The sequence below is a fragment of the Nilaparvata lugens genome, chromosome 6 (genome assembly GCF_014356525.2).
Source record: "Nilaparvata lugens isolate BPH chromosome 6, ASM1435652v1, whole genome shotgun sequence".
Lineage (NCBI taxonomy): Eukaryota > Metazoa > Arthropoda > Insecta > Hemiptera > Delphacidae > Nilaparvata > Nilaparvata lugens.
The window spans coordinates 45,430,466-45,458,324 of record NC_052509.1 but is presented as its reverse complement, the minus strand read 5'-3'; the positions used below and the strand labels follow the sequence as shown (position 1 = coordinate 45,458,324).

Here is a 27,859-nt window from a genome sequence, read left to right as displayed (position 1 = left end):
TCTAAGCGAGTCCACTTCTGACAAATATAGCTAATGGAATGATTAATTCCAGTAGAATCATCTTTTTGAAATGGTCTTCTCTGATTAATTAATTTAAAAAATCTATAAGAAACATTTCATTATCTGCTCGATACTGAAGTCATCTATATTTGTTACTTATACTATATATATTCTAATTATTATTGCCTTGTTCAATACATAGTTATTTCTTGATGATTGCTGATTTATGTACTCGTATAGAATTGTGGTATTCATTTATCAAATCCATCATGCGGATAAATGTCCATTTCAAGTAGGTATTCTTCAACTATTAAGATCTTCACACCAAGTGCCTCGATTTATGAACTCTTGTAAGAAGCTTTGCGCTTTGAAAACTTGTTTCTGAATTTCTCTGATTTTATTCTGTTAATTTTATAATGTAAGATTTAATTTCAAATTTTCTACTCACTCGTAATGGAATTTGGAAGAGAACACTACTGTGTAGCAGTATTTATTTTCATTCAAATATAAAATGTTATCATTACTCGAAGGAATTCTCTTAATATATGTCTGTTCTTTTAGCACTGTCCATTTCTTGCCAAGTTTCAATTGTGCACTTACAGGCTCATTTCACCTCTTATCTTTATTCTTCATATTCCCAGCTTGATTATGATATTGGAGTAAGTGAGTGAGTGCAACTACACATACAGTGCGTAAAATATATCATTTCAAACAACATAGTACCCTATTTATGCGTATTTTGACTAACGACTTGATTCGGTGAGTTAATAGTATTTCAAATTCAATTTCATATAATACAAAAACAAAAACAATAGGTCTACTATCAAAATACAAATTTCAAATAAAAAACAGGCTCCGAGGTGGAATGTTCTGATTAGAAGGAAAAATACTTAGCCAACTATGGTCTTCCACCTAATAGGCTGATAGCTGTCAGGTATAGCTGGTTGAGAGATTTTCAAGTAAGGGATGAATGGTGAAGAGGAGTGAAGAAGGGAAGAATTAGAGGAAGAGAGGAAAAGAGGGAGAGAAAAAAACAAGCAGAATTTCTAAGCGAGTCCACTTCTGGGCAAATATAGCTAATGGAATGATTAATTCTAGTAGAACCATCTTTTTGAAATGGTCTTCTCTGATTTGGTTCACGTGAGATTAATCAGGATTGAAATTTAACCGGCTTTGTGCAACCGGGCCTTTGTGAGGGAAATTTTCTCATTCCTCTGGGAATTAATCTCAATTCACTATGATTAGATAGAAAATTTCTGTATGAACTATGAATATTATTATAATTTCTTCTTTCGTAATAAATTTTTTATGCTTTTGTACTCCAGAGCGAAGCTCGGTACCCGATATTATTTCATAAACTTCAAAACTTTGAACTTGTATGTGACCTATCTACCACTGGGTCTCAAACTAAAGCAAACATATCAACTAAGGTTAGAGAGGCAAAGTTATATAATCGAAATAACCTATTCGAACTTGGAAAAATTACTTATATTTTTGGAAAGGTTAGTTGGAGACCTATCTCCAGAGCCTGACTCAGCTTGGATTCCGTTATGCAGTGCGATGCTTATGTGAGTGCGCGCATGTGAGTGCGACGTCTTGTCGATTATTTTTGGACGCCAACACTCAACTGGACGTGTGTCGTCGTCGTCGTATCCACCCCCGGTTATTCCCCTCCCCACTCGAAATTTTGAGTAGTTGGGTTGTGCTGAGTTTCCCCGAGTCCCGAACGCCTTCATTCGAAGCTGTAAAGCCACAGACGAGCGACGTCCCGAACTTTGTTTTTTTATTTTTCGTTTTCCGTGGTCCAGCGCATGAAATTCAGCGAAAATGACTTGAAACCCGGCTGCGTCTGAGTTTTTTCGTACGCTGCAAAGAGACAGAATAAAAATAAATTTGTTTTCTGGTCGGCTCCCAACTGGTCGGCCAGCTGAATCGAGTAGCGGCGGGACTCAATCCCTGCCCACAGTGCTATCGTGAACGTGTTAATTTTTCGCTACTAATTCTATTTTTCGTTAATTTTTTCTTGTGTGTGCGCGCCTCATACTAATCTCAAAATGCATCGTCAACAACAACAGCAACAGCTTCAACAACAGCAACAACAACAACAACAACAGATAACAACAACTCAACAACAGACTCAACAGCAGGTGACCCAGCAGAGAACTGTCACCACACGACAACAACAGTTTGTGCAACAACAGCATGGTGAGTTTTACTGATATTTCCTCATCAAAAACTAATAAAAATTCATTAAACATTCTTGCCAAACGAGAATAGAAGTATGAGAGTAATAATTCCAACAGTATTATGTGAGGGTTCATGTTTCAATAGGCAATAGTGCATTGATAATAATTATCGAATATTCTACTCAATCAGTTGATAAGAAGTATCAATTTTACCGTGATTTTATAAATAATGAGAGATTTTTTTTTTTTTTTAAGATAACGTCCTAAAGACTCCAGTCATGGAGTATAAGACAAGTCATGTTATTACATAATAATTCTAACACTAAGTAGTTCAACCTAGTTTAGGTTTGAAAGGAATTCTTGTACACTATAAAAAGCTCTATCAACTAAATATTTTTTAATTTGTTTTTTGAAAATCTTCAAATCATCATTACTTTTCAAGATTTGAGGTAGCTTGTTAAAAAATTTCCTACCAATATAATCTGGTTTTTGTTCAAATAACCTACTATTGTGACCCATTATATGATAATCTGCTCTGTTTCGCGTATTATACTCATGAACATCTGAATTCTGGATCACACCACTCGTTTTCACATGCATTACAACTTCATATACATACAAAGATGGCACAGTTAATAGACCAAGCTTTTTAAATAAAGGCCTACAAGAGTCTAACCTATTCACTTTCTCTATACATCTGAGTGCCTTCTTTTGAATCTTAAACACCCTGTCCATATTTTGTTGAGATGAATTACCCCATACTAAAATAGCATACCTAATATGAGATAGTATAAGTCCATGGTAAGCAGTTAACAGTAGTTTTTTTATCATTCAGCCTAGCAAGCTGCCGCAGGACAAATACCCCAGATGATATCTTATTACATATCCTCTCAATGTAAGGATGCCATGTTAATTTCCTGTCCAATAAAATTCCCAGAATGCTACTTTCTCTTCTTGGTCTAATTCATTTTCCTCTACAAACACATTTATTTCTCTATCCTCTACTGAATTATATTTACTTTTGAATTGTAGGAATTGACATTTCTTACTATTTATTGTTAATTGCCTTTGCTTCAAGAATTGAACAATTGACTGTACTCTAGAGCGAAGCTCGGTACCCGATATTATTTCATAAACTTCAAAACTTTGAACTTGTATGTGACCTATCTACCACTGGGTCTCAAACTAAAGCAAACATATCAACTAAGCTTAGAGAGGCAAAGTTATATAATCGAAGTAACCTATTCGAACTTAGAAAAATTACTTATATTTTTGGAAAGGTTAGTTGGAGACCTATCTCCAGAGCCTGACTCAGCTTGGATTCCGTTATGCAGTGCGATGCTTATGTGAGTGCGCGCATGTGAGTGCGACGTCTTGTCGATTATTTTTGGACGCCAACACTCAACTGGACGTGTGTCGTCGTCGTCGTCGTCGTATCCACCCCCGGTTATTCCCCTCCCCACTCGAAATTTTGAGTAGTTGGGTTGTGCTGAGTTTCCCCGAGTCCCGAACGCCTTCATTCGAAGCTGTAAAGCCACAGACGAGCGACGTCCCGAACTTTGTTTTTTTATTTTTCGTTTTCCGTGGTCCAGCGCATGAAATTCAGCGAAAATGACTTGAAACCCGGCTGCGTCTGAGTTTTTTCGTACGCTGCAAAGAGACAGAATAAAAATAAATTTGTTTTCTGGTCGGCTCCCAACTGGTCGGCCAGCTGAATCGAGTAGCGGCGGGACTCAATCCCTGCCCACAGTGCTATCGTGAACGTGTTAATTTTTCGCTACTAATTCTATTTTTCGTTAATTTTTTCTTGTGTGTGCGCGCCTCATACTAATCTCAAAATGCATCGTCAACAACAACAGCAACAGCTTCAACAACAGCAACAACAACAACAGATAACAACAACTCAACAACAGACTCAACAGCAGGTGACCCAGCAGAGAACTGTCACCACACGACAACAACAGTTTGTGCAACAACAGCATGGTGAGTTTACTGCTATTTCCTCATCAAAAACTAATAAAAATTCATTAAACATTCTTGCCAAACGAGAATAGAAGTATGAGAGTAATAATTCTAACAGTATTATGTGAGGGTTCATGTTTCAATAGGCAATAGTGCATTGATAATAATTATTCAATCAGTTGATAAGAAGTATCAATTTTACCGTGATTTTATAAATAATCAGAGAATAAATCAGAAGTTTAGACATTATTGTAAGGTGCTGTATTCTCTTCTTGAAAGTAGGAAGAAGATTATTTCTTCAAAAGATGAAACTAAATGATCAAGTTAGGCAGTTAAAATCTGTTACTTCATCAATTTTCTAAAAGCTCACCAAGTTGCTCAAGTTGATGCCTTCAACTGAATAGTTTGTTTGAGCTTCTTTTCGTATCAGTATCTAAAAAAAATAAAGATGTATTGTAAAAAGTATTTAAAATAATATAATATCACTAACTTATAATATTCATAATCCTACACATTTATCACACGAAAATCACAAAATATTTTGCTAATATATTTTCGTTCTATTATCATAAATTTTGAATCATTTCATTTTCTCATGAACAATTTAAATTTCTCATCTTTCCCACAACTGTTTTAAGTACCTGTGTCATTTCCAACTTGTTTTGGGCTTTAATAAATTAGAGTCGTGTGTAATTTATCACTGCACTGGAGTCCATGTAAAATTCAGAAAAATAGAAATCTCTTCAAATGATGTGTTATTTTCTTAACTTATGAATAGAAATATACTCGAGGGTGCGTAACATTCAATTTCTCACTCAATTTCAAATACTTTTATTTATTTATTAATATTTTTATAAATATTTCTAGAAATTGGAGAAAATTAAAAAAAATGCAAAAAGTGAAACAATACAACTAAAAAAAGTATCCTCCTTACTATTAAAAATATGGAAGTTATTAAAACAATTCTTTGATAATATAATTCATATTTTATGTTTTGTTCTTTGTATCAGTCAGGATTTCCACTTTCAAAAGTATCCTAGAGAATCACTTGATGTATCTCAGTATATTTCATAATGAAACATTATTCAATTTGTACTCATAAGAAAATACTTTATTTTTGCTTAATTGTTCGTCATTGCTCTGTCATTTCACATCTAAAATCTGGAATAATCTGCTTCTCTACTGAAGAAATAATTTTCCATCTCGTTTCTGATTAGGGAAAAGATTAATACTTCAATTTTTCAATCCTAATTTAGTGGAAATCATGGGAATTTCTGTAGAATTTTGTATTTTTAATAATAGATCATCGAGGGCTCTACCTTCAACTTTCTAATCAACTAGTCTAGCCTACTCATCGCCGTTATTAAACTTACACTATATAAACTTCAGGATTACCAACTAGTTATTCAAATTTTCATGAGTTTTGGCTTTGTAATTGAATTTTGCTTCACTTGTGCAAGAACAGCACAGTAATTGCTAACAATAAAATCCATAGCGACGCCAGCTCGATTCGTTGCACGCAAAAGTTGAGAAATATTTTCGCTAGCGAGTTCTATTTCCGAGTTCTAGACTCTTTTTCTCTATCGGGGTCTGTGAGAGATTAGAGGCAAACTAATAATAGCACTGAGTCAGAGACTATCTTGAATATTCTGGGATGCTTTCTACTAAGTGTGTGTGTATGTATGTCTCAATACCAAGATCGCTCTTCTTGTTCGTCATGGAATTTCTCCAAACAAATTGCAGATATCCATTCGTGGGTCATCCATCAAAGTGTTGAAATGTTTGGGCAACCCCTTAGCCTCTACCAACAGAGTTTTCAAGAAACAGTTGGTGTTCCAATTTTGAATTTTCAAGATTTATTGAATCTGCTTCTGGACTAGCCAGGCAATGGAATCTGCTCTGAATATTCAAAGTCTCATTTTTGAAAAAACCACACATTATGCTACTTGAAAAACCTAGAACAATATTATGTTCTTATTTTAAAATGAGATCATATGGATCAATATTTTCCTCCACAACATAACTGATCTTACAATCCGTCTAGCATGAATCTGGCTATTCAGCTGTATATTGTAGAAGGATTTATCATTGGATAACTTGAATTCCCCCTCAGATTTTTTTGTATTATTAATAATGATTTTCACACCATCAAATGAAATGCGAACTCAATAAATTAGTGCCCCGTGCAAAGTACTCCTATTGAATTTCATTCCTCTTCAAAAATGTGATCATCTTTTATGTTTGAAGCACTATATATTCCACCTTTTACCTTGTCATAAACCATAAATTTTGGGCATAAATAACGTAGCATCTAACCTATAGCATACTCTAATGAAAAAACTTGTATTTAATTTTTAGAAGACGATCAGTTCATAATAATTTCATCAATGATCCAATAGTACAATAGTCCAATTGATCGCCGAAGCGTATGTCAAACTGAAACATTCTGGCCGGTTATGAATCAATACAATAAATAATGTTTGTACAATAATGCTAAGCTTATACACTTCATTCTCTTACTTGTGGCTCAAATCTAGTTCAGCGTGCTCTTATACCTCCACTATTCAGAAAATCAATAAATTCCATCTTGACATTGATTAAGATTTAATGAATTCAGAATTAATTGCTCACAACAGAATTTGATTCATTTAAAAATATCGCGCTATTCTCATTCTAGATACGTTATTGTTAATTATTGATTCTACTCATCAACATAGCTTGTAAAAAAATGCAAAGCTTATGGTAATAATAACTGTCTTGTACAATCATTCAACCAGTTTGTCTTCAGCACAGATAATTCCTCAATTTTTCCTCGTAGCTGTCATTTGATCAAGAATAAATATTCATTTATCTGCATTTAAATCCAGTGCATGTAATAAGCTTACCTCGAGCAGGTGTTCAAATAATAATCAGTGCCAAGATCTCACATTCGAGGCCAGGTTTCATCCATCTCTTCAGGTGTATATTTTGCTTATGACTCAGCTTGCTTCTTGCTGTCCTTTATCATTCTCTCTCCTCCCGACACCACTTTGTATTATCCATAAAAAAGAGTTGAGTATACAGTAGCTTGAAATTACAGAACTAAGGACCTTCGTTAATATTCATGTTGTAAATAGACTACTATAATATTACAAAATAAAGCTACTGATGCCTGACACAATTTGAAAGCTGCTTAGACATTAAAGTCTGCTGGCTATATAAAATTATTGAAGACACTTTGCAATTTAGAAACAAGAAAATGATAGAGAGGTACAATATCCTTGGTTCATCGATCTTATGTTCCCCGATAATTTATATGCTTTATCACTCCTAACAGAATAATTCCAGTGTAAAAATGAATGAATTGAGTTTCCTTTTTCTATTTTTTTCTGTTACGCTATTTGATAAAATGAATCTCATTCGTTTTAATTCATTGAATTTGTACTCCTACTTTTAATTTTCTCGGACGGAACCTTTTCTTCATTCATTATTTTCATCATTCTGTGCTAGTGCATTCCTACCGTAAAAATGACTTACTTCTCTTTGAACACTTGTATATTATTTTCTATGTGAAGTCTACTAGAAAGCTATAAAATTTGAGAGGGATTCTGTACTTAGGGATACTCCTTGGTTTTGTATAATACGTCATATGCTACTTTTCTTGATTAATATAAAATAAAACTTTAACCAACTTTATAAATTATATAATAGAATTATTCATGTAGCCTACTCCTTCTCAGAAAAAATTTCATTTTTAATAAAAGGCAATATGGCATCCCACACAAGAAAGATACACTATTGCTCTAAACTAAACTCCTCCAAAAAGTAAAAGTGGTTTACCGAAATGATCACTGGGGATATGTTGGGTCTGGTTTAGGGAAAGCTTATTTGAGGTGATGAAGGCATTAAGAGACTCCGGAAGCATCTAACAAGGCTTTAGTAGTCTTATTATTATGCCGTGTGGATGGCTATGAAATCCATTTTGGTAACACTGTGGGAGATGAGAAACCTTTTTCCAGCTTGATTAGTGAGTTACATCTGTAGTATCACAAAAAAAACTCTTTAGTTTTTCTACTCTATAAATTAACTCGGACCTTATTTTCGTTCCCCTTCCTTGGAGGTTTTCACTGCGCTCCATTGTGAGATAAATTGAGTAGCAATCAACTGAGTTGTAATATTAAGGGTTTTCCATGATTCACAATCATTTGTTGGGATATATCGGGTTCCATTGTTGATATTTTTGGTACTTGATTCCAACTATCAGCTAATCATTTGGAAAAAATCCACTCATTGAAAATCGCATTTATGAATTAATCATCCTGGAACATTGCTTAACATTTGAACGTGAAAATATTACAACATTCATAAAATGATATAATATCTAATCATATAAATAAAAAGAAAAGTTGATAGATAGTCAAAATAATGCACAGCAATAGTTTAATGAAGAATATTAGTTTCTCAATTGTATCATCAAACAATAAGGTATTTGAGTTATTTATGTAAAATATTTTTTTTTCACTAATATAAAATGAAATCAATTAATCAATAAAAACATTTCTATTATTCTCATTTAGGCCATGCTAGATGATCTCACAAAAATTGAACATGGATTTCAGTAAACTGTACAATATTATGTAGATAATAAACTCCTGCAACATGATATTTTCAGCTTCTGCTGGAAAGTTTTGATTTCCATTAATATTTCAATATAGATTTATGAGTTGTATAATATTTTATTCAGGTATGAAATATAATCATTTTAATCAAACTATCAATCGATCCTTCACTAGCATTATTTTCCACATTTGAGTCAGAAACATACGGCATCTTTCACGCTAATGATGATAAAAAAATGTTTGAATTGAAGTCTTGCAGTTGATCGCACGATATCATTCAGATGCAAGAAAGCCATACTTGGTTATTTAAATCAAAGAGTAAAAATGTAGTCATGGAGAAAAGAGAATGAAGATATTAGAAGAAGATTACAGAACAAGACAACATTGACTATGTTTGAACAAAGGTAGAAAAAACTAATTTAGAATTACCTGTTAAGGAGACCATCTAATATGGAACATGTTGAGCAGGTAACTATTTGTTTTGTCAGCATCATGTACATAGTGGGCAGATTCCACTACTTTGTATTCAAGACATGGAGTTAATTTGTAACTATTAAGACTTCTATCTCCAAGCATAATGGGATGAGTGTGTAAATATGGACAAGTTGACTGAGGGGAGAACTTCTATTGTCTCAATCTTGAAGATTGTCTCGGTTTGTGTTGATGGTAAATTAAGTTTTTGTGGGCTGTGGCTTGATGAAGATGTGGGTTGATAGGTGTATAAAGAATTCATGCAATGCAAGAATTAACAGGACATCGGACAAAATTAATCCATATGAAATTTAGTTTCCGTTTAATAAAATGCACCAAATGTTTATTTGAGAACTATTCACAATCCATGGTTGCAATAGACAACAGAAACCTGTAAATTGACGTGCCAGACTTGTTTGTCTCAAATTAAATTTTATAGCTTATTGGGAGCTTCCGATAAGAAGCCGGAAATAATATATTTACATTATTACTGAAGCATAATGTATATTGAATTCGTAATTGTATATAATTGTTTATTTTATCTATATTCTCACCTGGAGATGAAAATTGTAAATGAAAAAACTACGCTGATAGTACGGATTGATAAACCTTTATCATATCACAATCAAGGAGAATCAAAAACTCAGTGGATTGGTTAGAGTTATGGCGCTGGAGAAGCCTCCAAACGCGTTGAATTCTTCTATAATTATTAATTTTATGAGACTTCAAGAAGGTGCTTTCAATAAATAGCAATACGAGTAATATAGTAGCAAATAAAATTAAAGAGGGGATAAAAAAAGTTCAGTTATTGAAGCAAATTTTCAAAAACAATGGATGACAATGATTTATGGCGAAGGATGTGGACAACTAAGTTATATTTTTGCAGTTTTCTTGATAGTGTGCATATTGAGCCCGTTTCTTAATCTTCAAATGTTTCATAAGTGTAAGACAATAATATTATCTAGTACTATCATATGATACCTCAAAAATTGTTTACTGTACGATATTAACAATGTGTTTCATCAATATATTATTATCATCAGTATGATAATAATATATTTTCTTCAGCAAAGGAAAGTGTGTAATAGTTTGATACCCGACTGGCTCAATAAAATAGTGTTAGAGTCCAGTGATAAATAACTTCGGGACTCATAAAGTGTTTCAATTAGGTCTCATGTTGAGTGAATTTGTCTCATTATTGTCAGTGGCCTGATGAGTAATTGGCCTCGACTAAGAACTGTGTTGAAATCAGACTACTGCTAATTAATCAATCATCAAACCACAGTATTTTTCAAGCTGTTTACAGACGCATTTGGGTTTCTTAAGTAGTAGTTATAGCACTTGAATTGAATGCCATGTTGATGAGATTGCTACAAGTTTCCATATTCGTCAACTTTTCCAGTAATAGAAGTTGACTTCTTTTTCTTGCCTTATTCCAAAGTTGTTTGATTTGGTTTTGCCTGATTGTGAGCGGTAATACAACACAACATCTATCAGGCAAACAAGTAAATGATCCTTCACCCTTCACAACTCTTTCTCATTGATTCTCTCTCTCTCTCTCTCTCTCTCTCTCTCTCTCTCTCTCTCCTCTCTCTCTCTCTCTCTCTCTACCCCTCAATTTTCTCTCTCTAACACCTAACACCAACTCTTCTTTCTTGATATTTATCTTTCTCTTTCTTGGGCCTTCGCACATATATTGTACTTGCCAAATCACTCAGATGAATCATCAGTTAATGATAAGCTCTCGTGAAGTAGCTATTTATTTCTGTATCAAATTTGAATCATCTCACCATCAGTTCTATTCCTAGGTTATTTGTCATAGGGTTTATTAATTTCTTATTAATATGAGCAATACTGTATAACTTTTTAACTTCACAAGATCACAAACATCAAATGAAAAACAATATTCTATATATGCCAATATTCTTTCAAATGAATTTAAGTGGCGATTTGTCTTGTCTTAGGGGCGATTCGATATTCCTCTTAGTTCTAAGTATTATGTGTATGTAATGACTGTGTGTGACTTTATAATAGCCTTTGTTTATAAAAATAATCAATCCACTATAATGATTGTAAGCTGAAACCAATTGGTTGTCACTGAGTTTGAAAATGAAAAATACACGGATTATATAATAAATTTTAACTAAACTATATTCTCATTAATTATATTTTCCAATGCATCTCGAACTGTGATTTTCAATGCACTTTAATCATTAAATGAAAATGACTATCAGTCTATTTTCGAAAAATACACTTGATAATCCTAAGCCAACATGGACAACAAGATTTTTCGGATGGTGCCGCACCCCAAAACCACTATCTCCATAGTTTTCACAAGTCGTTGCTATTTTTTCACAATTGGTTATTTTTTCTTGATTTCCTATCCTCATGATATATTCACAATGATTAAAAAATCCTTCTAATGGAACCAAACTCTTCATCTATTCTACAATAGTTGATAATCGACTTCTTTCCACTTTATTATTTCTACGGTAATGTAGCCGATTATTTGACATGAATTTTCACAATCCGAGAGCATCCATTGTTTAAAAATTAAAAGTGTCGACGACGGTGAAAATTCATGACAAGTAAAATTGGACTGAAAAATGTATGCCTCTTGGCAGTCGGTTACGAGGACGGGACCTGCAACTATCTACAGCAGATAATCGGGCCCGGCTCTACCCCTCTGTTGAGAGGCATACATTTTTCAGTCCAATTTTACTTGTCATGAATTTATCACCTGGTTCCATACCCAACCGAAAGTGCAAGATATTTTATAATAAAAAGGGTCAAGACAATCATGCCCGTATTGACCCATTTAAGGATAGTTATTATGTCAACACTTGATTCGTTACAAAATCAATTCCAGTGATTTGTGACACAATTTTCAGACGTCATCACACACTTTTGTCTTTTTTCTCTCTAAACCTTATTCTTCTGTGAATCTCTTCCCTCTCTCTCCCTCTCTCTTTCTCTCACACACTCTCTCTATCTTTTCTCATAAACAAACTTTTTTACTTACTTATTTCTGAAGTCTACCACCCTGACATTTATTCCTTCACACTCTCTCTGCATTCTTTACTCTGCACCCTTCTTTATTCTACTCTTCATTCTTCTCTCTCTTTCCAATATATCTTCTACTCCTCCTCTCCATCTGCTCTTTGGTCTCGTTGGCCACACACTTGAAACTTGACCTCGTGCCGATCTGCCCCTTCTCTTGCTCCCACCACCCCTCTTGCACCCTGCGAAGCAGACTGACTGACATTGGGTCGCACCGCGTTTATTCCTTATAAAGTATTAAAAATACGTACTTTCGCGGCCGGCTGGACACACACACACACACACACACACACACACACACACACACACACACACAAACACGCTCACAAATGACTCCGGCGGTCTCTGCTGAGAAAGGAAGCGCGGAAGGCGTATCGTAGGCGACGAGAGGAGTGGTCGTTGGAGGGGAGGGAAGGGAAGGATAGCCTGGACATTGTAATGAGCACGCACGCACACGATCCGCCTGGAACTGGAGTCGGTGATCGGCAACCGTGAACCGAGCTTCAGACTGCTATCACCCTCCGTCGGGTGCTTGTTATCATCATACTCCAGTGTATCACTGTTCTCCAGGACGTGCATGTGAGTGCGTGCCGCGTGTGAATTGGTGCAGTGTGTGGTGTGTCCTGTCCTGCCCTGGGCCTCTGCGGTACGCGGTACCTTCCTCTTGTCAGTGTGTTATGTGTCTGTGTTTTCCTGCCGTTCCCCTCTTCCCTCCAAACACCACTAATTGATAGATAAACGTCTCTCATCTATCAATTCAATCGGTTTATTCAATCAACAGATTAGATCTGTCTTTCAATCTTGTCATTCCTTCTATTATGGCTGTCTCCTTGCTTGTCTGTTTCTAGGCTATTGTTTATTGTCTTCGAAGCTTTGCTTCATTTATACTGTTGTATAAATCTGAGTCTCGATAAAAAAGTTATAGACCTGTGAGTTTAATATAACAAGATATTAAGAGTAAGTTAGTATGAAAAGAAGGCTTTCACAACAATTTAGGCCAATTTTATGAATAATGTTCATCTTATATAGGTTACTATTATATGATAAGAAAATGAGAAAAACATCTATATATTATCTGAAAACAAGAAAGGTTTTATCTTCGTTAGTGAAAACACCCCCATGATATAACAAGGGGCCTATTATATTAGCTGAAACCCACGTATTAGTTTTCCAGGCTTACAAAAATCTATAAAATAAGTCTAATAATATGCCGACTGCAGATCAACACATTAGAGGACTGTAGATTATCTGTATCTGAATATTGCGTGATCAGTGATTGAACTAACGTATTCTTATTCTCAGCTCATTTCAGAACCTTTTGAATTATTCCTATCTCCACAATTTGATATTTCCTTGATACCATTTTTGTATTTTAATGTTTCACATTTATCACATTTTGAAAACAAGAGCTTTACAAAAAATAATTCGATACGCAGGTCTACCAACAGACTACTGTGATTGTTTTTAAGTCAAAACAGCAAACCATTTGCTCTTCAAGACGTTAAATTTATTGCGTTCTGATCTGAAAGTACCGAAGTAACTGAATAGTCTATCATCCAGCGCTTTAACAACGGCATCAGATCAAGGGCAAAGCGTGGTTGATGAATTCCACTGGATTTTCCTCTGCGTATCGAATTAACAGTAGGGGACAAATATTTCAGAAACAAAAATGTACCTTAAGGCAACCATCAGAAGATTCTGCCTTTTCGAAGCTTCAATTTTCCACTTCCACATTCTCTCAATTCAATTTGCAATAATATTGTCATAGGAAAATCTGTCAATCTCCAGATAAATAGTAAAATGCTTGGTTCATAAGTTCTAGCAAATAGTAAATGCTGGGTTTACTAAGCAGGATCCTAAGCTGATCATACTCAGCTGATTTTGACTCAAGAGGCATTGATCTTGCTTGCTGCAAACCCCAAATATGATCGCCTACAGATTGAACAGATTAATAACATATGATAAAGAGTAGCATAATACAGTTTGAATACAGAATAAATACAGGTCTAAACGCTAGATTAAACTCAAGATAATTCTTCCTCTCCTTCTTTCATCATTCTTCAGTCTGCTATTACGTAGCATTCGGTTATCAAGTTTGTTAGTTGATTCCTCTCATCTTCTTCATCCCAAATATTATTAAATAATATATATTCTATTCTCTAATTAGTGAACCAATGTTTCAATCATTCTCAACATCCTTGAGTAGACTTTGAACCCCCAACGATGTAACGACAAATTGTATCTGTGACAACTATGGACTAATCCCTGACCACTATGGAACATTCTGGAAGTGACTCTGGTTTTAATCATTAATCCAGCGAGTGGTTTATCGAAATCTTGGAAAAATGTCGTTGATAACGGTGCATAAGCAGCAGCGCGAGACTGTTGTCAACATGGTGACGTCACGATCGCCTCTGCCCGTGTCGTCCGCCTACAAGCGACTGCGATCAGGTAAACGACCTTCATTCATAGGCTACGATTTGCTCTATTTTATTCGGTCACCGCCTTATAAAAGTAGGCAGGTCAATTGTTGTTGCTATATGTACTTGGAAAGAGAAACAGTTATTTTTGTTTTCTTGGGCGGTTTTACTTGTATCATGAATATAGGCCTATTCAATGTTAAATGTATTCATAACTCTTGTGAAAAATCTATGGGGGCACTTAGTGACATTCACATGTTGGTTTTTCCTGTTATTTTTCTTTCAACCCATGTTGAGAGTTATTTATCAATCGTGTAAAATAATTCCTACTTGAGCATACATTTATTCTTGCTCAGATCTCATGGATTATTTTGCTACTGTCACGTTGCATCCCATTAGCAACGATACAGATATTATGCAGAGGACTGTGAAATAGAAGATGGGGGAATTAATATTTGAAATATAAAAAATGCATAAAATATCAATCATATTGCCTGTAAGAATACGACGCACTTGAATTACTTGACTTGCATTGAAATTACTTTCTTCATTTTACCTGAAGTAGAAGTTTTTGTGTTCTATTTGTCCTTTCAATATCTAGCTTACAATATTTAATATTATAGTTTTCAACTACAGTGTATCCTCAAAGACAAACTACAGTACAGTCTTGTCCCGTTACATAATAGCTCTAGTTTTTGTATTGTTCTAGTAGTTACTTGGGTGACAAGAAGAAGTACGAGGTGTGTTGTGTATGTTACAAGTTTTAATGTAATCTTGTAATCATCGGCCTTTTCAGCCTTCATCTTCGGACGATAAATGAGGGATAAGCGTGACTTAAATGTTTCCAGCTCGACAATATAATTTGTTCACTCTCAATTGCTGATAGAATAGAATTAGATTTCCTAATTCAACTAAATATTATCAAACACAATATTACACAAAACAAATATTTTTCAATTATAGAGCGATTTTCAAAAACACGATTCGATATTTTAAGTTTTGCTCCAGTCGCAGGAGAATAAGATGACAATTGAATGGAATGCATAATTATTTGTGTCGCGGAGTGCACGATAATTTCCATAACGAACAAAAGGCCAAAGCGTGAGATATAGCAACGAAAGTTGGTCGAGGTTATAGTCTTCAAATTGTTAGCAATAAGAACACTGTGTCTGCCATTATGACTCGGAACATGACTATCTTTTTATTCTTAAGTATGAAGATGATTGAAGAGCGTCATTATCCAAATTACGACAAAAGAACTCTTGCGATTCACACTGTACCAGTATTACAGAGAGCATAGCGGGTGAAGAAATTGAATGTATTACATTATATCTCATTATATCCGTCTTGTACATAGGCCTATCTGTTGAATATCTGTCTCTTCTCCAGCAAGAGAAAATTGACTTAGTGAATTGAATTATGCAACCCAGAACTAGAAATAATTGATGAAGCAAACGTTTATTTAAACAAATTATCGAAACAATTGATGAAGCAAACGTTGATTTAAACAAATTATCGAAACAATTTAAATAGGCATATTATTAAACTAAAGAAAGGGTCTATTCATCCAAAACTTTTAATAAATTAGGAGTTCCATCCAAGGTTAACTATCATCCTTGAAGCTTAGTAATTCTTATTATTGTGAGGTTGATTCAGTCTATATTTCTTGAGAATTCAGGAGTCTTAAAAAAGTACCCACCAATGACATTTATTGATAGGATTCAAAGATGATATACTATGTAGTACAGAAATCAGTCCTGAGTACTTATTTGAGTCATTAGTAGGAAATATGAAAGTATTTTATGGATAAGCATTTGTAGACGGGACCATCCTAACCTAAAGAATTTTAAGAAAGTTTCAAATGGGGTTGAGTTATTCACAAGTTATAGGTAGGTTGTAGAATATTATAAATGAATAATACGTAAAATGAGGTGGGGAGAAGAGATCCGGTAACTCACCAGCCAAACTCTCAAACCCAAAACATAACTTCTCCAAGAAAGTGGGTCTAATGAAAATGACAGTATTGGCCTTGAACTCGGGCCATTGGCCTCTGGTCCGCGTGACAATTGGCTTCCTATGTTGCCTGTCAATTACCTTATTTCTCTCATGGTATGCTCTCTCACCAAGCATGCATGCTGTTCATGGTCCAACCAATCAACTCCAATCTTTAGGATCTCTGTACAACTATTATGCATGTTATAAACAATTATTGTATTTTCATTAAAATATGTTTTAAAAATGAGAGAGAGAGAGAGAGTGTGTGTGTTTCAGGATTAATTCTGTTGATTCTCTCCTAATCATTGATTTGATGTTGTAATTGTATAAATAAATGAAAAAAATGAATAAATTGGGTAGCATCAATAATTTTTTCACTACAGTATTTAGTATAAGTAATCGTGCAATTTTTCCCCGTAAAGTTCCACCATATTCTTCTTTCATGGCTGTAAGTAAAGATTGATTAATCTCTAGGGCCACTCTTCCAAGAAGACTCCTCGACTAGAAAACAATGACATTACACTAGACACGAATATAACTAACTAAAATTATCGAGTCAGTGTTGTAAAATTCAATAACTTGTTCACTATATATAACTATTATACCATACTTGAAACAATACTACATTACAAATGCGTGCACTTATAACCTTGATAACGCACAATGTCAGTGGTAGTATTTTGACCATTAAGGCAAACGCACACAGCAACAGACAGACGTAAGCAGCCAATCGGAGAAAAATCCAACTTCTACGTACAGACGTGAGTAGACTTGCAGACAGAAGGAAGTCTGCATTGCAACATTCGAACCCCTAGGGAGGAGGTTTTCCTACGTCTGCAAACGTCCGTCTGTTACTGAGTGCGTTTGCCTTTGGACCATAAACAAATTCATTTTCAAGGGTAAATTTTCAAGGGTATTCAAATTCAAGGGTAAATATAATTGAGTTTATAGGAATGTGATTATTCGAAGCTTTTTCTGGTTGTGATGTCAGCAGGGAGTTGATTATACAACTCTCGTAATAGGAATACATATCTGTAAACTTCTTGCCTATCCAGCTCCTTCACAATCTTTCACTTATTGGAATTACATAAAGCTTTCACGCTCACTTGAAACTTTCTCTATGATGAGCGATGATTTCTTCGATGAAATTAAGAATACAACTAATTCAATATGAAATTTAGAATGTATTCATTCTCAAATTGGATTATATCGTTATCGTATGTCGATAATCGATACATTTATTTTTTTGATGATGGAATAATCCAACAAGGATTGCATTGTCTGTGAGAAACACTCTGTGGAACATCAACTATGATGAGCTCTTATCAAATCTATATAAAATTGAACAACCAAAATCCTTGAAAAACTCCAAACCTAAGTGGATTCTATCAATGAAGTAATATTCATTCTGTGAAAACTTGAAAGTTAGTGTATTCAAGGAAAGCTACTCAGCAAGTTTTTACAGCACCTTGTTTTTCTAGAAGTGTAGTAAACTTGAGGAAAATCAATGGGAACAATCTATCACTATTATCACAGACAATGTTGCTGTATCTTTTATAGTAAATCAATGCGGAACTGCAACTTTCCTTTCACAATATTCGTAGGTTTGAGTGCACCGTTTACTACTTTCTCCTTGCTCTCTTTTGCCAGTTTCCGTTGAGAATTTATAAAAATATTGATGCATTCAACTGAAACGGTTGCAGTTTTGTTGAGCCTTGTTTACTTATAATGACAGTTTTCATCAACCTCCAAAATATTACCTCTTTCCTATCGGAGTAAACTCTAAAAACATCTTCGAGCAACTATAGATACACGTCACAGACTAGTAAACAGTTTTTTCAATGCAAAGTATCATGTCATGATTTAACTGAAGACTGTCCAATATTGAATATCCCTCATGTTCTGAAAATGATTCACTTGTTTGTGTTTATTGGTGAATTGTTTTTATGCTTATGGTTGAATTATGTAGGTACTAATAGTAATTCTTCATGCAGTGATAGTTTGCCATAGTTGGCCTAGATACAGTATATCATTTTTTGAGAAACATACTTCTTATAGCAATAAGCGTTATTTGAAAGTCCATACCACTCTTTCGTTGATTTTGAAAGTGGTATGATAGGAAATGGTGAATAGCTTGAATAGATGGTGGATGTAAGCTAAGTTTCCAATAAGTTTGAAATTGTATACGTACATTTTTTTCGACCAACAATTCTACGGTTTAGTTTTGAAATTATTCCAATCAATCCTCCTATTTGAAAACTATCTAGAGCAATACCAAGTCTAAATTTAATTTATTTACAGAAATATGTGGAGGCAAACAGGTAAAAACTTTGATAAAAAATCAAAATCAGAATGATGAACCAAATAATATAAAACCCCAAAATTCGCATCCTCAACACAAGTTACACAATACAGATGTTATAAAGGTGAAATAAAAACTTATCTGAAAATAAAAAAAAAAACTGGTGTGGCGCACTCACACAACTTTCCTTAACGTTATGAAAATTTATCACCTGACGCTAGTGTACACGCGCATCTCAAGTCTACTATTCGAAGATCTGCCAACTGGTGACAGGACAATAACGCTGGAGACACACGAAGTCTGATATCTCTTCATAGTGAATGTTTTAATAGAATCAACAGTTGCCAACCGTTTGCATTATTGAATAAACACATTTTCTCGAATTTCGAGCTTATTTCCAATTTTAGGTGAAAATGTCACTGAACATTAATTGTAGAGATTTTTATGCTCAATCTTTTCCACTTGAAATTTTTTGTTTAAATTGTATCTGAAGCCTGATAACTGGGAATCCAAAATCACACTTTGCATTGATGGGGCGGAGCTCCTGGAATTTTTACAGATATGACACTTGTGGCAGTTGATACCACAAAAGGTACAAAAAAAGGTACCTTCTATTTATTTAGTAAAGACATTTTATCGATTAAGAGAGTTCTTCCCTGTATCTATTCTTCGTATGATGTATTTTGCTTTTTTCAATTGTAGGTTGGAGTATGGCATTTCTTGCTATGCTTCCACATTCATGTCACATTTTAAAAATCTTATAGTTCTACAAAAATCTGTCATTAGGGTCATTTATGGTGCTAGTAGACGGGCTCATACTTTCCCTATGTTTAAATCATTGGGGATTCTCCCTTTTAGATATATGTATGTGTTGAAAGTTCTATCCCTGTTTTATAAAATGAGTGGGGATAGATATTTTATGGAAAATATTGGACAAGACAGTTTGGTTACACGGCAAACTACACGAATGCTGGTGAGACTTCCCAAACCCAACTGTACCACCTTCCAAAGATGTTTCATTTTTCTGGGACCAAAATTTCACAATATCCTTCCTGAGGAAATAAGGAAACTGAAAATTTGCAAACAATTCATCCGTAAAACGAAGTGTTGGCTATGGCTTCATTCACCTTTGGAAATTGAAAATTTCTTCAGAGTGGTAAGCTAAGTAAATAAATTGTCATAAAACCTAAACATTTTTCTTCTTCTTCTCTCTTCTGTCTTAAATTCTTTTTTACTTTCCTTGCCCTACTACCATAGGTAAGGAAAGTATTGCTTTCCAAAAAAAATTAAGGTACCCCAATTTCAAGTTTTCTATACGTTTCAAGGTCCCCTGAGTCCAAAAACATGATTTTTGGGTATTGGTCTGTGTGTGTGTATGTGTGTGTGTGTGTGTGTGTGTGTTGTGTGTGTGTGTGTGTGTATGTGTGTATGTCTGTGAACACGATAACTCCATTCCTAATTAACCGATTGACTTGAAATTTTAAACTTAAGGTCCTTATACCATGAGGACCCGACAATAAGAAATTCAATAGAATTCAATTCAAGATGGCGGAAAAAATGGCGGATAATTACTAAAAAACCATGTTTTTCACGTTTTTCTCGAAAATGGCTCTAACGATTTTCTTCAAATTTATACCATGGATAGCTATTTATAAGCCCTATCAATTGAAATGAGTCTCATTTCAGGGAAAATTTCAGGAGCTCCGTAATATTATTGAGAAAAATGGCGGATAATGACTAAAAAATCATGTTTTTCACGGTTTTCTCGAAAACGGCTCCAACGATTTTCTTCAAATTTATACCATAGATAACTATTCATAAGCCCTATCAACTGGCATGAGTCTCATTTCTGGGAAAATTTCAGGAGCTCCGTAATATTCTTGAGAAAAATGGCGGATAATGACTAAAAAGCCATGTTTTTCACGGTTTTCTCGAAAACGGCTTTAACGATTTTCTTCAAATTTATACCATGGATAGCTATTTATAAGCCCTATCAACTGACATGAGTCTCATTTCTGTGAAAATTGCAGGAGCTCCGTAATATTCTTGAGAAAAATGACAGCTACTAAAAAACCATGTTTTTCACGATTTTCTCAAAAACGGCCCTAACAATTTTTTTCAAATCCATACCCTGTATAGTTATTTATTAGCTCTATCAACTGACATGAGTCTTTTTCCTGGGGTACTAATGGGGGGTCCACCCAATCCTTGAGAAATGGACTTTGTAACCTCCTTCTCGTGCATGAGGTAGGTAGGAACACGGTTTTTACTTTCCTTGCCCTATTACCATAGGTAAGGAAAGTATTGCTTTCCAAAAAAAATTAAGGTACCCCAATTTCAAGTTTTCTATACGTTTCAAGGTCCCCTGAGTCCAAAAACATGATTTTTGGGTATTGGTCTGTGTGTGTGTATGTGTGTGTGTGTGTGTATGTGTGTGTATGTCTGTGAACACGATAACTCCATTCCTAAATAACTGATTGACTTGAAATTTTAAACTTAAGGTCCTTATACCATGAGGACCCGACAATAAGGAATTCAATAAAATTCAATCCAAGATGGCGGAAAAAATGGCGGATAATTACTAAAAAACCATGTTTTTCACGTTTTTCTCGAAAATGGCTCTAACGATTTTCTTCAAATTTATACCATGGATAGCTATTTATAAGCCCTATCAACTGACATGAGTCTCATTTCTGGGAAAATTTCAGGAGCTCCGTAATATTATTGAGAAAAATGGCGGATAATCACTAAAAAACCATGTTTTTCACGGTTTTCTCGAAAATGACTTGACCGATTTTTTTCAAATTCATACCCTGTATAGTTATTTATCGGCTTTATTAACTGGAATGAGTCTCCTTTCTGAGAAACTAATGAGGGATCCTCCCCATCCTTGAGAAATGGACTTTGTAGCCTCTTTCTCGTGCATGAGGTAGGTAGGTAGAGCAGTTCATAAAAAGAACACATCGAGATATTTCATCTGTAGAACAGCTGTTTTGACGACTTTTAAAAAATATCGAATTTCACAATTTACACAGAGGAAAAAGTACTCTGAAAACAACTATACACATAACTTATACAGAAGTCTGATCGTAGTTTCAAATATGTTGCCGCCAATCGTCATTATGTTATTCCCCTAAATCATTCTCGTTTAAGAATGAGGCTTATAGTTAGTTCAATGAGCAAGGAAAGTTGTGTGAGTGTACCACACCAGATTTTTACTTTTTCTTCTTCCATATACCGTGGGTAGGTAGAGCAGTTTATAAAAAGAACACAGTCATAGTCAAGATATTTCATCTGTAGAACAGCTTTTTTGACGAATTTAAAAAAAAACATCGAATTTCACAATATTTACATAAAGGAAAAAGTACTCTGAAAACAATTGTATATACACATATACAGTAGTCTGATCGTAGTTGCAAATATGTTGCTGTCAATCTTCATTATGTTTTTCTCCTAAATTATTCTCGTTTGATATTGAGGCTTAGGTTTATTTAGCGAACTATATTGGAAATTTTAAGGTAGGGTTATAAAAAGGGCACTTTGTTCCGTGGATGTTTTTTTACAAGAGAAATATTTGATCAAAATAAGGGGAAAGGTTTTTAAACGAAAATAGATGTAAAATTTTAAATAGTTCAATGAGCAAGGAAAGTTGTGTGAGTGTACCACACCAGATTTTTCTGTCTTAAAATACCTATTGGTCGATTTATAGGTGGTGGCTTCCTCCCCACTGTTCACATGAAGTTTATATCACTATGAGATATAAGTAACGAGGGGAATGCTCCGATGTGTCAATTGTCGAATATTGATGACTGTGTGAATGCGTGTGTGTATGTGTCATATCATTTTCATATGTCCCATTATTCAAACTCCTATTCACGGACAAGGGCTTTGCGGAAGCTCTTTTGTGAATAGTATTTTTGTTTGCATCGGTTCTCACTTAAAATGTTAAGGTTCATTTCCACCATCAGTTACATTATTCCAAAATGTTGATATGAGTTGTGTACTTATAAGTTTAAAGTTAATTTCTACTGTATTATTGATACATTATTATATAGTGCCAAATTAACCTTTCAGAAGTGCTTAGTATCTTTAAATTGTTAGTTATAGGTATCTGATGAGATTTTTTTATTTTTTTATTTTGTTGTATTGCTGATGTAAACAATAAAACTTGAAACTTGAAACTTGATAGAGCTTATCAATGACTATTCTAGGTATAAATTTGATCTAAATCGTTGGAGCCGTTTTCGAGAAAATCGTGAAAAACCCTGTTTTTGACAACATTTTCGCCATTTTAGCCGCCATCTTGAATTGGATTTGTTCGAAATTGTCTGATCCTTATAGGGGAAGGACCTTAAGTTCCAAATTTCAAGTCATTCCGTTAATTGGAGGATGAGATATCGTGTACACAGACGCACATATACTCATACACACACACACACACACACACCACACACACACACACACACACACACACACACACACACACACACACACACACACACACACACACACACACACACACACACACACACACACACACACACACACACATACACTTTACCCAATACCCAAAAACCACTTTTTTGGACTAAGGGGACCTTGAAACGTATAGAAATTGGGGAACCTTAATTTTTTTCGGAAAGCAATACTTTCTTTACCTATGGTAATAGGGTAAGGAAAGTAAAAAATCAAAATCAGAATGATGAACCAATTATTATAAACATATCTATATAAATATAAATCGAGCCTCAAATTTTGACTTTTGATGATTTTTTCAGTTGTGTTCATTATGTTCATGTCCAGGTTTATGGCCTATCAAATTTATAATCCGACTTCAGGACTCTTTCCTACGGTCCTTCAAAGTTTACAAGCAATCCTTATGGGAGAAGATTTGTGAGCTGGCCACACACAGAAATAAAAATCAGCTGTTATAATCATTGCGTCATCAAACAGCTGTCGGTAGATGTAGATAAGAGTGTGTGTTGCTCTATAACCGCCCATGTATTTTTTCCAGATGAACCGATTAATTTGGTGCATTTATTGGACTATTGTTGAAAATTATCGGAAAATATTCAATCTCTATTGATCGAGTTTATATCGAACAACAATTCCATCTAGTCATAGTCAATTGTATCCGGAGTAGTTATAGGTCAATGACAAGCGGTGAGCAACCTTGAAGGATAAAAGCTCACCATCTGGTTATAATATTATTGATAAAGCCATAGAGGTATTATTTTTCTGGAAGGAAATTGAACTTGTATGGGTGGTTTATCTTTCCACATAAGAATCATAATCTGGCTATATATGGTCAAGTCCACTTTCAAAATATTAAATATTCAAGAGCACTTGTACTTAGTTTGCATTCGCTGCATTTGAACGGATCTCCTTGAGACTTGAGATCAGAGTGGAGTTTACTCACTCTTGATCGCAGTCATGTTATGTTTATGGAATCGATGAGCCACCAACGGAATAGAGCGTGAAGTGTTCACTCACATTCCTGCATCGTTCAGAATCAGAATTGAATTGACATCGAAAATAGAGACCCATTCTGAGGGACAGAAATAGGCCGCCCGACCTTACGTGAAGGAGTCTGGTTCAAGAAGGTTGTCTGATCTTCATCCACAACTATGCATCCTGCACCTTTCTTTCAAATGCCAGTCAGCTGCTTGTTAAAATTGATATAATTTTCCCATCATATTTACGATTTATTGTGAATGATTCTACAAATTTCATATTTTTCTTTGAATATTGAGATATTTTCTTTTTTGTATTCCTTATTTTTCCTTCTTTCTTGTCGAAAACGTCCTTCCATTACAACTACCATATTGGTATATATTTATGAAGTAAAACCATTAACACTACTTTAAAACACTACATTACATTACCCAATTAGAAATCTTCGTGTTTCATATGCTACTTGTAATGTTCTGAAGCTTACCCTTTCATACTGTGATACTCTCACATTTCTATTTCTTTCTATTTTTGTCTAGATATACCCTCTACTCTTCGCTTCTTCAAAAGTTATGTATCGATTAAAAATTATTGTCTGTATCTATTGAGTTTATTTTTCTCATTATGGTACTGTTTTTCATTTGTACAGTCGAATGATATAGTTGTTCTGTATGCAGCGATACTGATAAGAAGTTAAGAACTATTGATGAATTTTACAATGTATGAATAATCAATAAAGAGTAGTATTCAATATACTGTGTTTGTCCGTTATTATTTGCTGTCAATTCTGCCAACCATCACTTACAGACAGTACAATCGAGGGCCAATTATATTATGATAACTGAAATCTGTTATGTTTGGTACAAATTCCATAATCGCCGCTGACATTTCTAAACAATCAGCTATACGGTATTCCATTGTAGGAGTCAACCAGAATATTACAATGACGTAATTAATGTGACAAACTTTTAAAAGGATTATTTCTAGCAAATGAATTTGTTACTAAACGCAGTCTATTGACTACTTAAGAACTTGGTGGAACTTATGGGTTTTTGATAGCTCTACTCGTTATAGTAGGAAGACGTCTTTCAGCATTCTTCAATGATTCTCTGGAGCGTGTAACTCCATCTCCTGCCTCCTATGTGGGCAGTGGCCGTGACTTTACTTTTGCAACAGTCTCATTCATAACCGTTCACTGGAAAACACCAACATTCATCAGCATTCATCAACATTCTACACTGCAGCTAGCTGAGGCGCTTCACATATTCTTCTGTATTTTATAATATTTTTCTTTGTCAAAAGAATATAATAATTATATATTTCAATCTTGTAGACTATAATGTTCTTGAGGAGTGATAATCATTATTGTGAATCCTGATGGAAAGTACAAGTATAAAACACTTCTTTGAACTACCGTGTCACTTCCTCATGGAAGTATAAATTGACTTTCAACTATCAAAAGTATAATTGCGAGATGCTAACAAGTGAATCTCGACATTTGTAAAAAATAATTCCGGAAACTACGTAAATCGTTGTTTATCTGTGTAGTTGTGAAGGTACTACTGCTTTGGTAGTTATCCATATTGGATAAATAAACCACTCGAAATTTATTGAATAATTGAGAAGCTAGTTTTGGTCGCTACATCATGATCAATCTTCAGTAAAGTGAAGGCTTTAACATGGATGCTGCATCATATTTTGAAATAATGTCGAAGTAGTTTATTTGTTCTTTCAAGGATGAAGTATGCCATAAGCCGAAAGTGGTTTAGCTTTCTCAGGAAAACATTTTTTTTCGTATCATTACTTTTTGAGATATGAGCGCCTGAAGTTTAAATTTTCGGGACAGAACATTTAAATTCGGTTAGAGATAAATCCATGAGATTTAGAGGATGTATTTCTTCATGGTATTGTTGATCTACTAAAACAAAAATTTTCTGAAAATATCAATTTTTGATAAAGTTATCGAATTTACTAAAAATGACCAAAAATAACTATTTTTGTTGAGTTATTTTTGGTAAATTAATTATCTTTATTAAAAATTGATATTTTCAGTAAATTTTTGTACTACTAGATCAACAATACCATGAAGAATCAATCCTCTAAATCTCATGGATTTATCTCTTACCGAATTTGAAATGTTCTGTCCCAAAAATTTTAACTTTGGGCGCTCATATCTCAGAAAGTGAAAAAATGTAAAAAAAAGAAAAAATGCTCATATCTCAAAAGGAAAAAATGTTTTCCCGAATTTGTTTTTGTTAGCTTGATATACAAATTGAAAAACTTTGAAAAAGATCATCTATAGAAAGTTTATTATTAGCCTTTGCACAGCCTTAATCATTCAATAAACTATAGCTATAAAACATTTTGACAAACGGAATTTGCCTTGGCCAAAGGCAGAGAACCCTCTTCATGAGTTTATCAATCATAAGGTTCAATTTACACTAATTATTAATATGCTTGATATTTGAGCTTTCGGTTCACTAAAGATTATGAAATATTAGAATAAGCGAAACTTGTTTCAGTTTTCCCTATGACAACGTGGTTGTGAAAGTTTTATTTTGTATACAGTACTTATTCCGCCGCATATATTCCGTTTATCATTGTTGATGAAAAATATAATTATCCAAATGAAATAGTTCCCTGCCACTGGCATTGTCTATGAACTAACACCAGTTAGTCCAACAACATCGTACACAGCAGACAACAGACAAATGGAGAAAAATCAAATTCCCTCGGAATCAAAAATCAAATCAACGGAATCAAATTCTGTTTGAATATTACTTTTGAATTCAGAAAGAGTTAATTACAGTTTGAAAATTCTTTCAAAGGATGTAGTACTTTTGAAGGTAGTTATTGAAAATCCAACTCTGACAAGCACATTACACTTCGGCAGACAATAAAACTGTCAATGAAATTTTTTGGCTTCAACTTTGAAATTGTTGAAAATCTGCCAGTGAAGATAGGCGCCAAACCTATCATAACCGCAGACTGGTGACAAAAATCACCGGTGGTTCACTGTTTTTCTTTGAAGTCTTGAATAATTTGTCAACAAAGTTCTAATACACAGGTGACTGCACTATAATGTAAACAAAATCTTGCTGGTACTGGTTTTCCTTCTTTAGTGTTAGATTTTTCATTTTGGAAATTGATTTTTGGAGAGAGTACTCAACGTATTCAAACGTGAGTCGTGAGATAAATCTTTCGTTTCTGATGATATTCTTTTTGAGTTGAAATTGAGGTTTGGATTAGATAATACCTTCGAATAACCAATCCATATTCTTTGATCATACCAGAGTATCGGAATAGAGAGGTTGAACTTGTTTTTCGATCCTCTTCGATATTTCAAAAACTCTTCCACAAAGTTGAAAGGCTGATGGAGTGAATACTTGTGAAAATTTTGAATCTTCCGCGCGA

The 27,859-nt window shown here is 34.3% G+C and overlaps 1 protein-coding gene across 1 annotated transcript in view; it reads left to right on the top strand.

Moving 5' to 3' along the window:
- Positions 1-3,686: 3,686 nt before the first annotated feature.
- Positions 3,687-27,859, top strand: part of LOC111045387 (titin-like) — a 309,506-nt gene continuing 285,333 nt past the window's right edge. The window contains 1 exon segment of the mRNA XM_039431466.1: positions 3,687-4,169. Coding sequence (XP_039287400.1) covers positions 4,025-4,169 — 145 coding nt within the window. The 5' untranslated portion in view covers positions 3,687-4,024.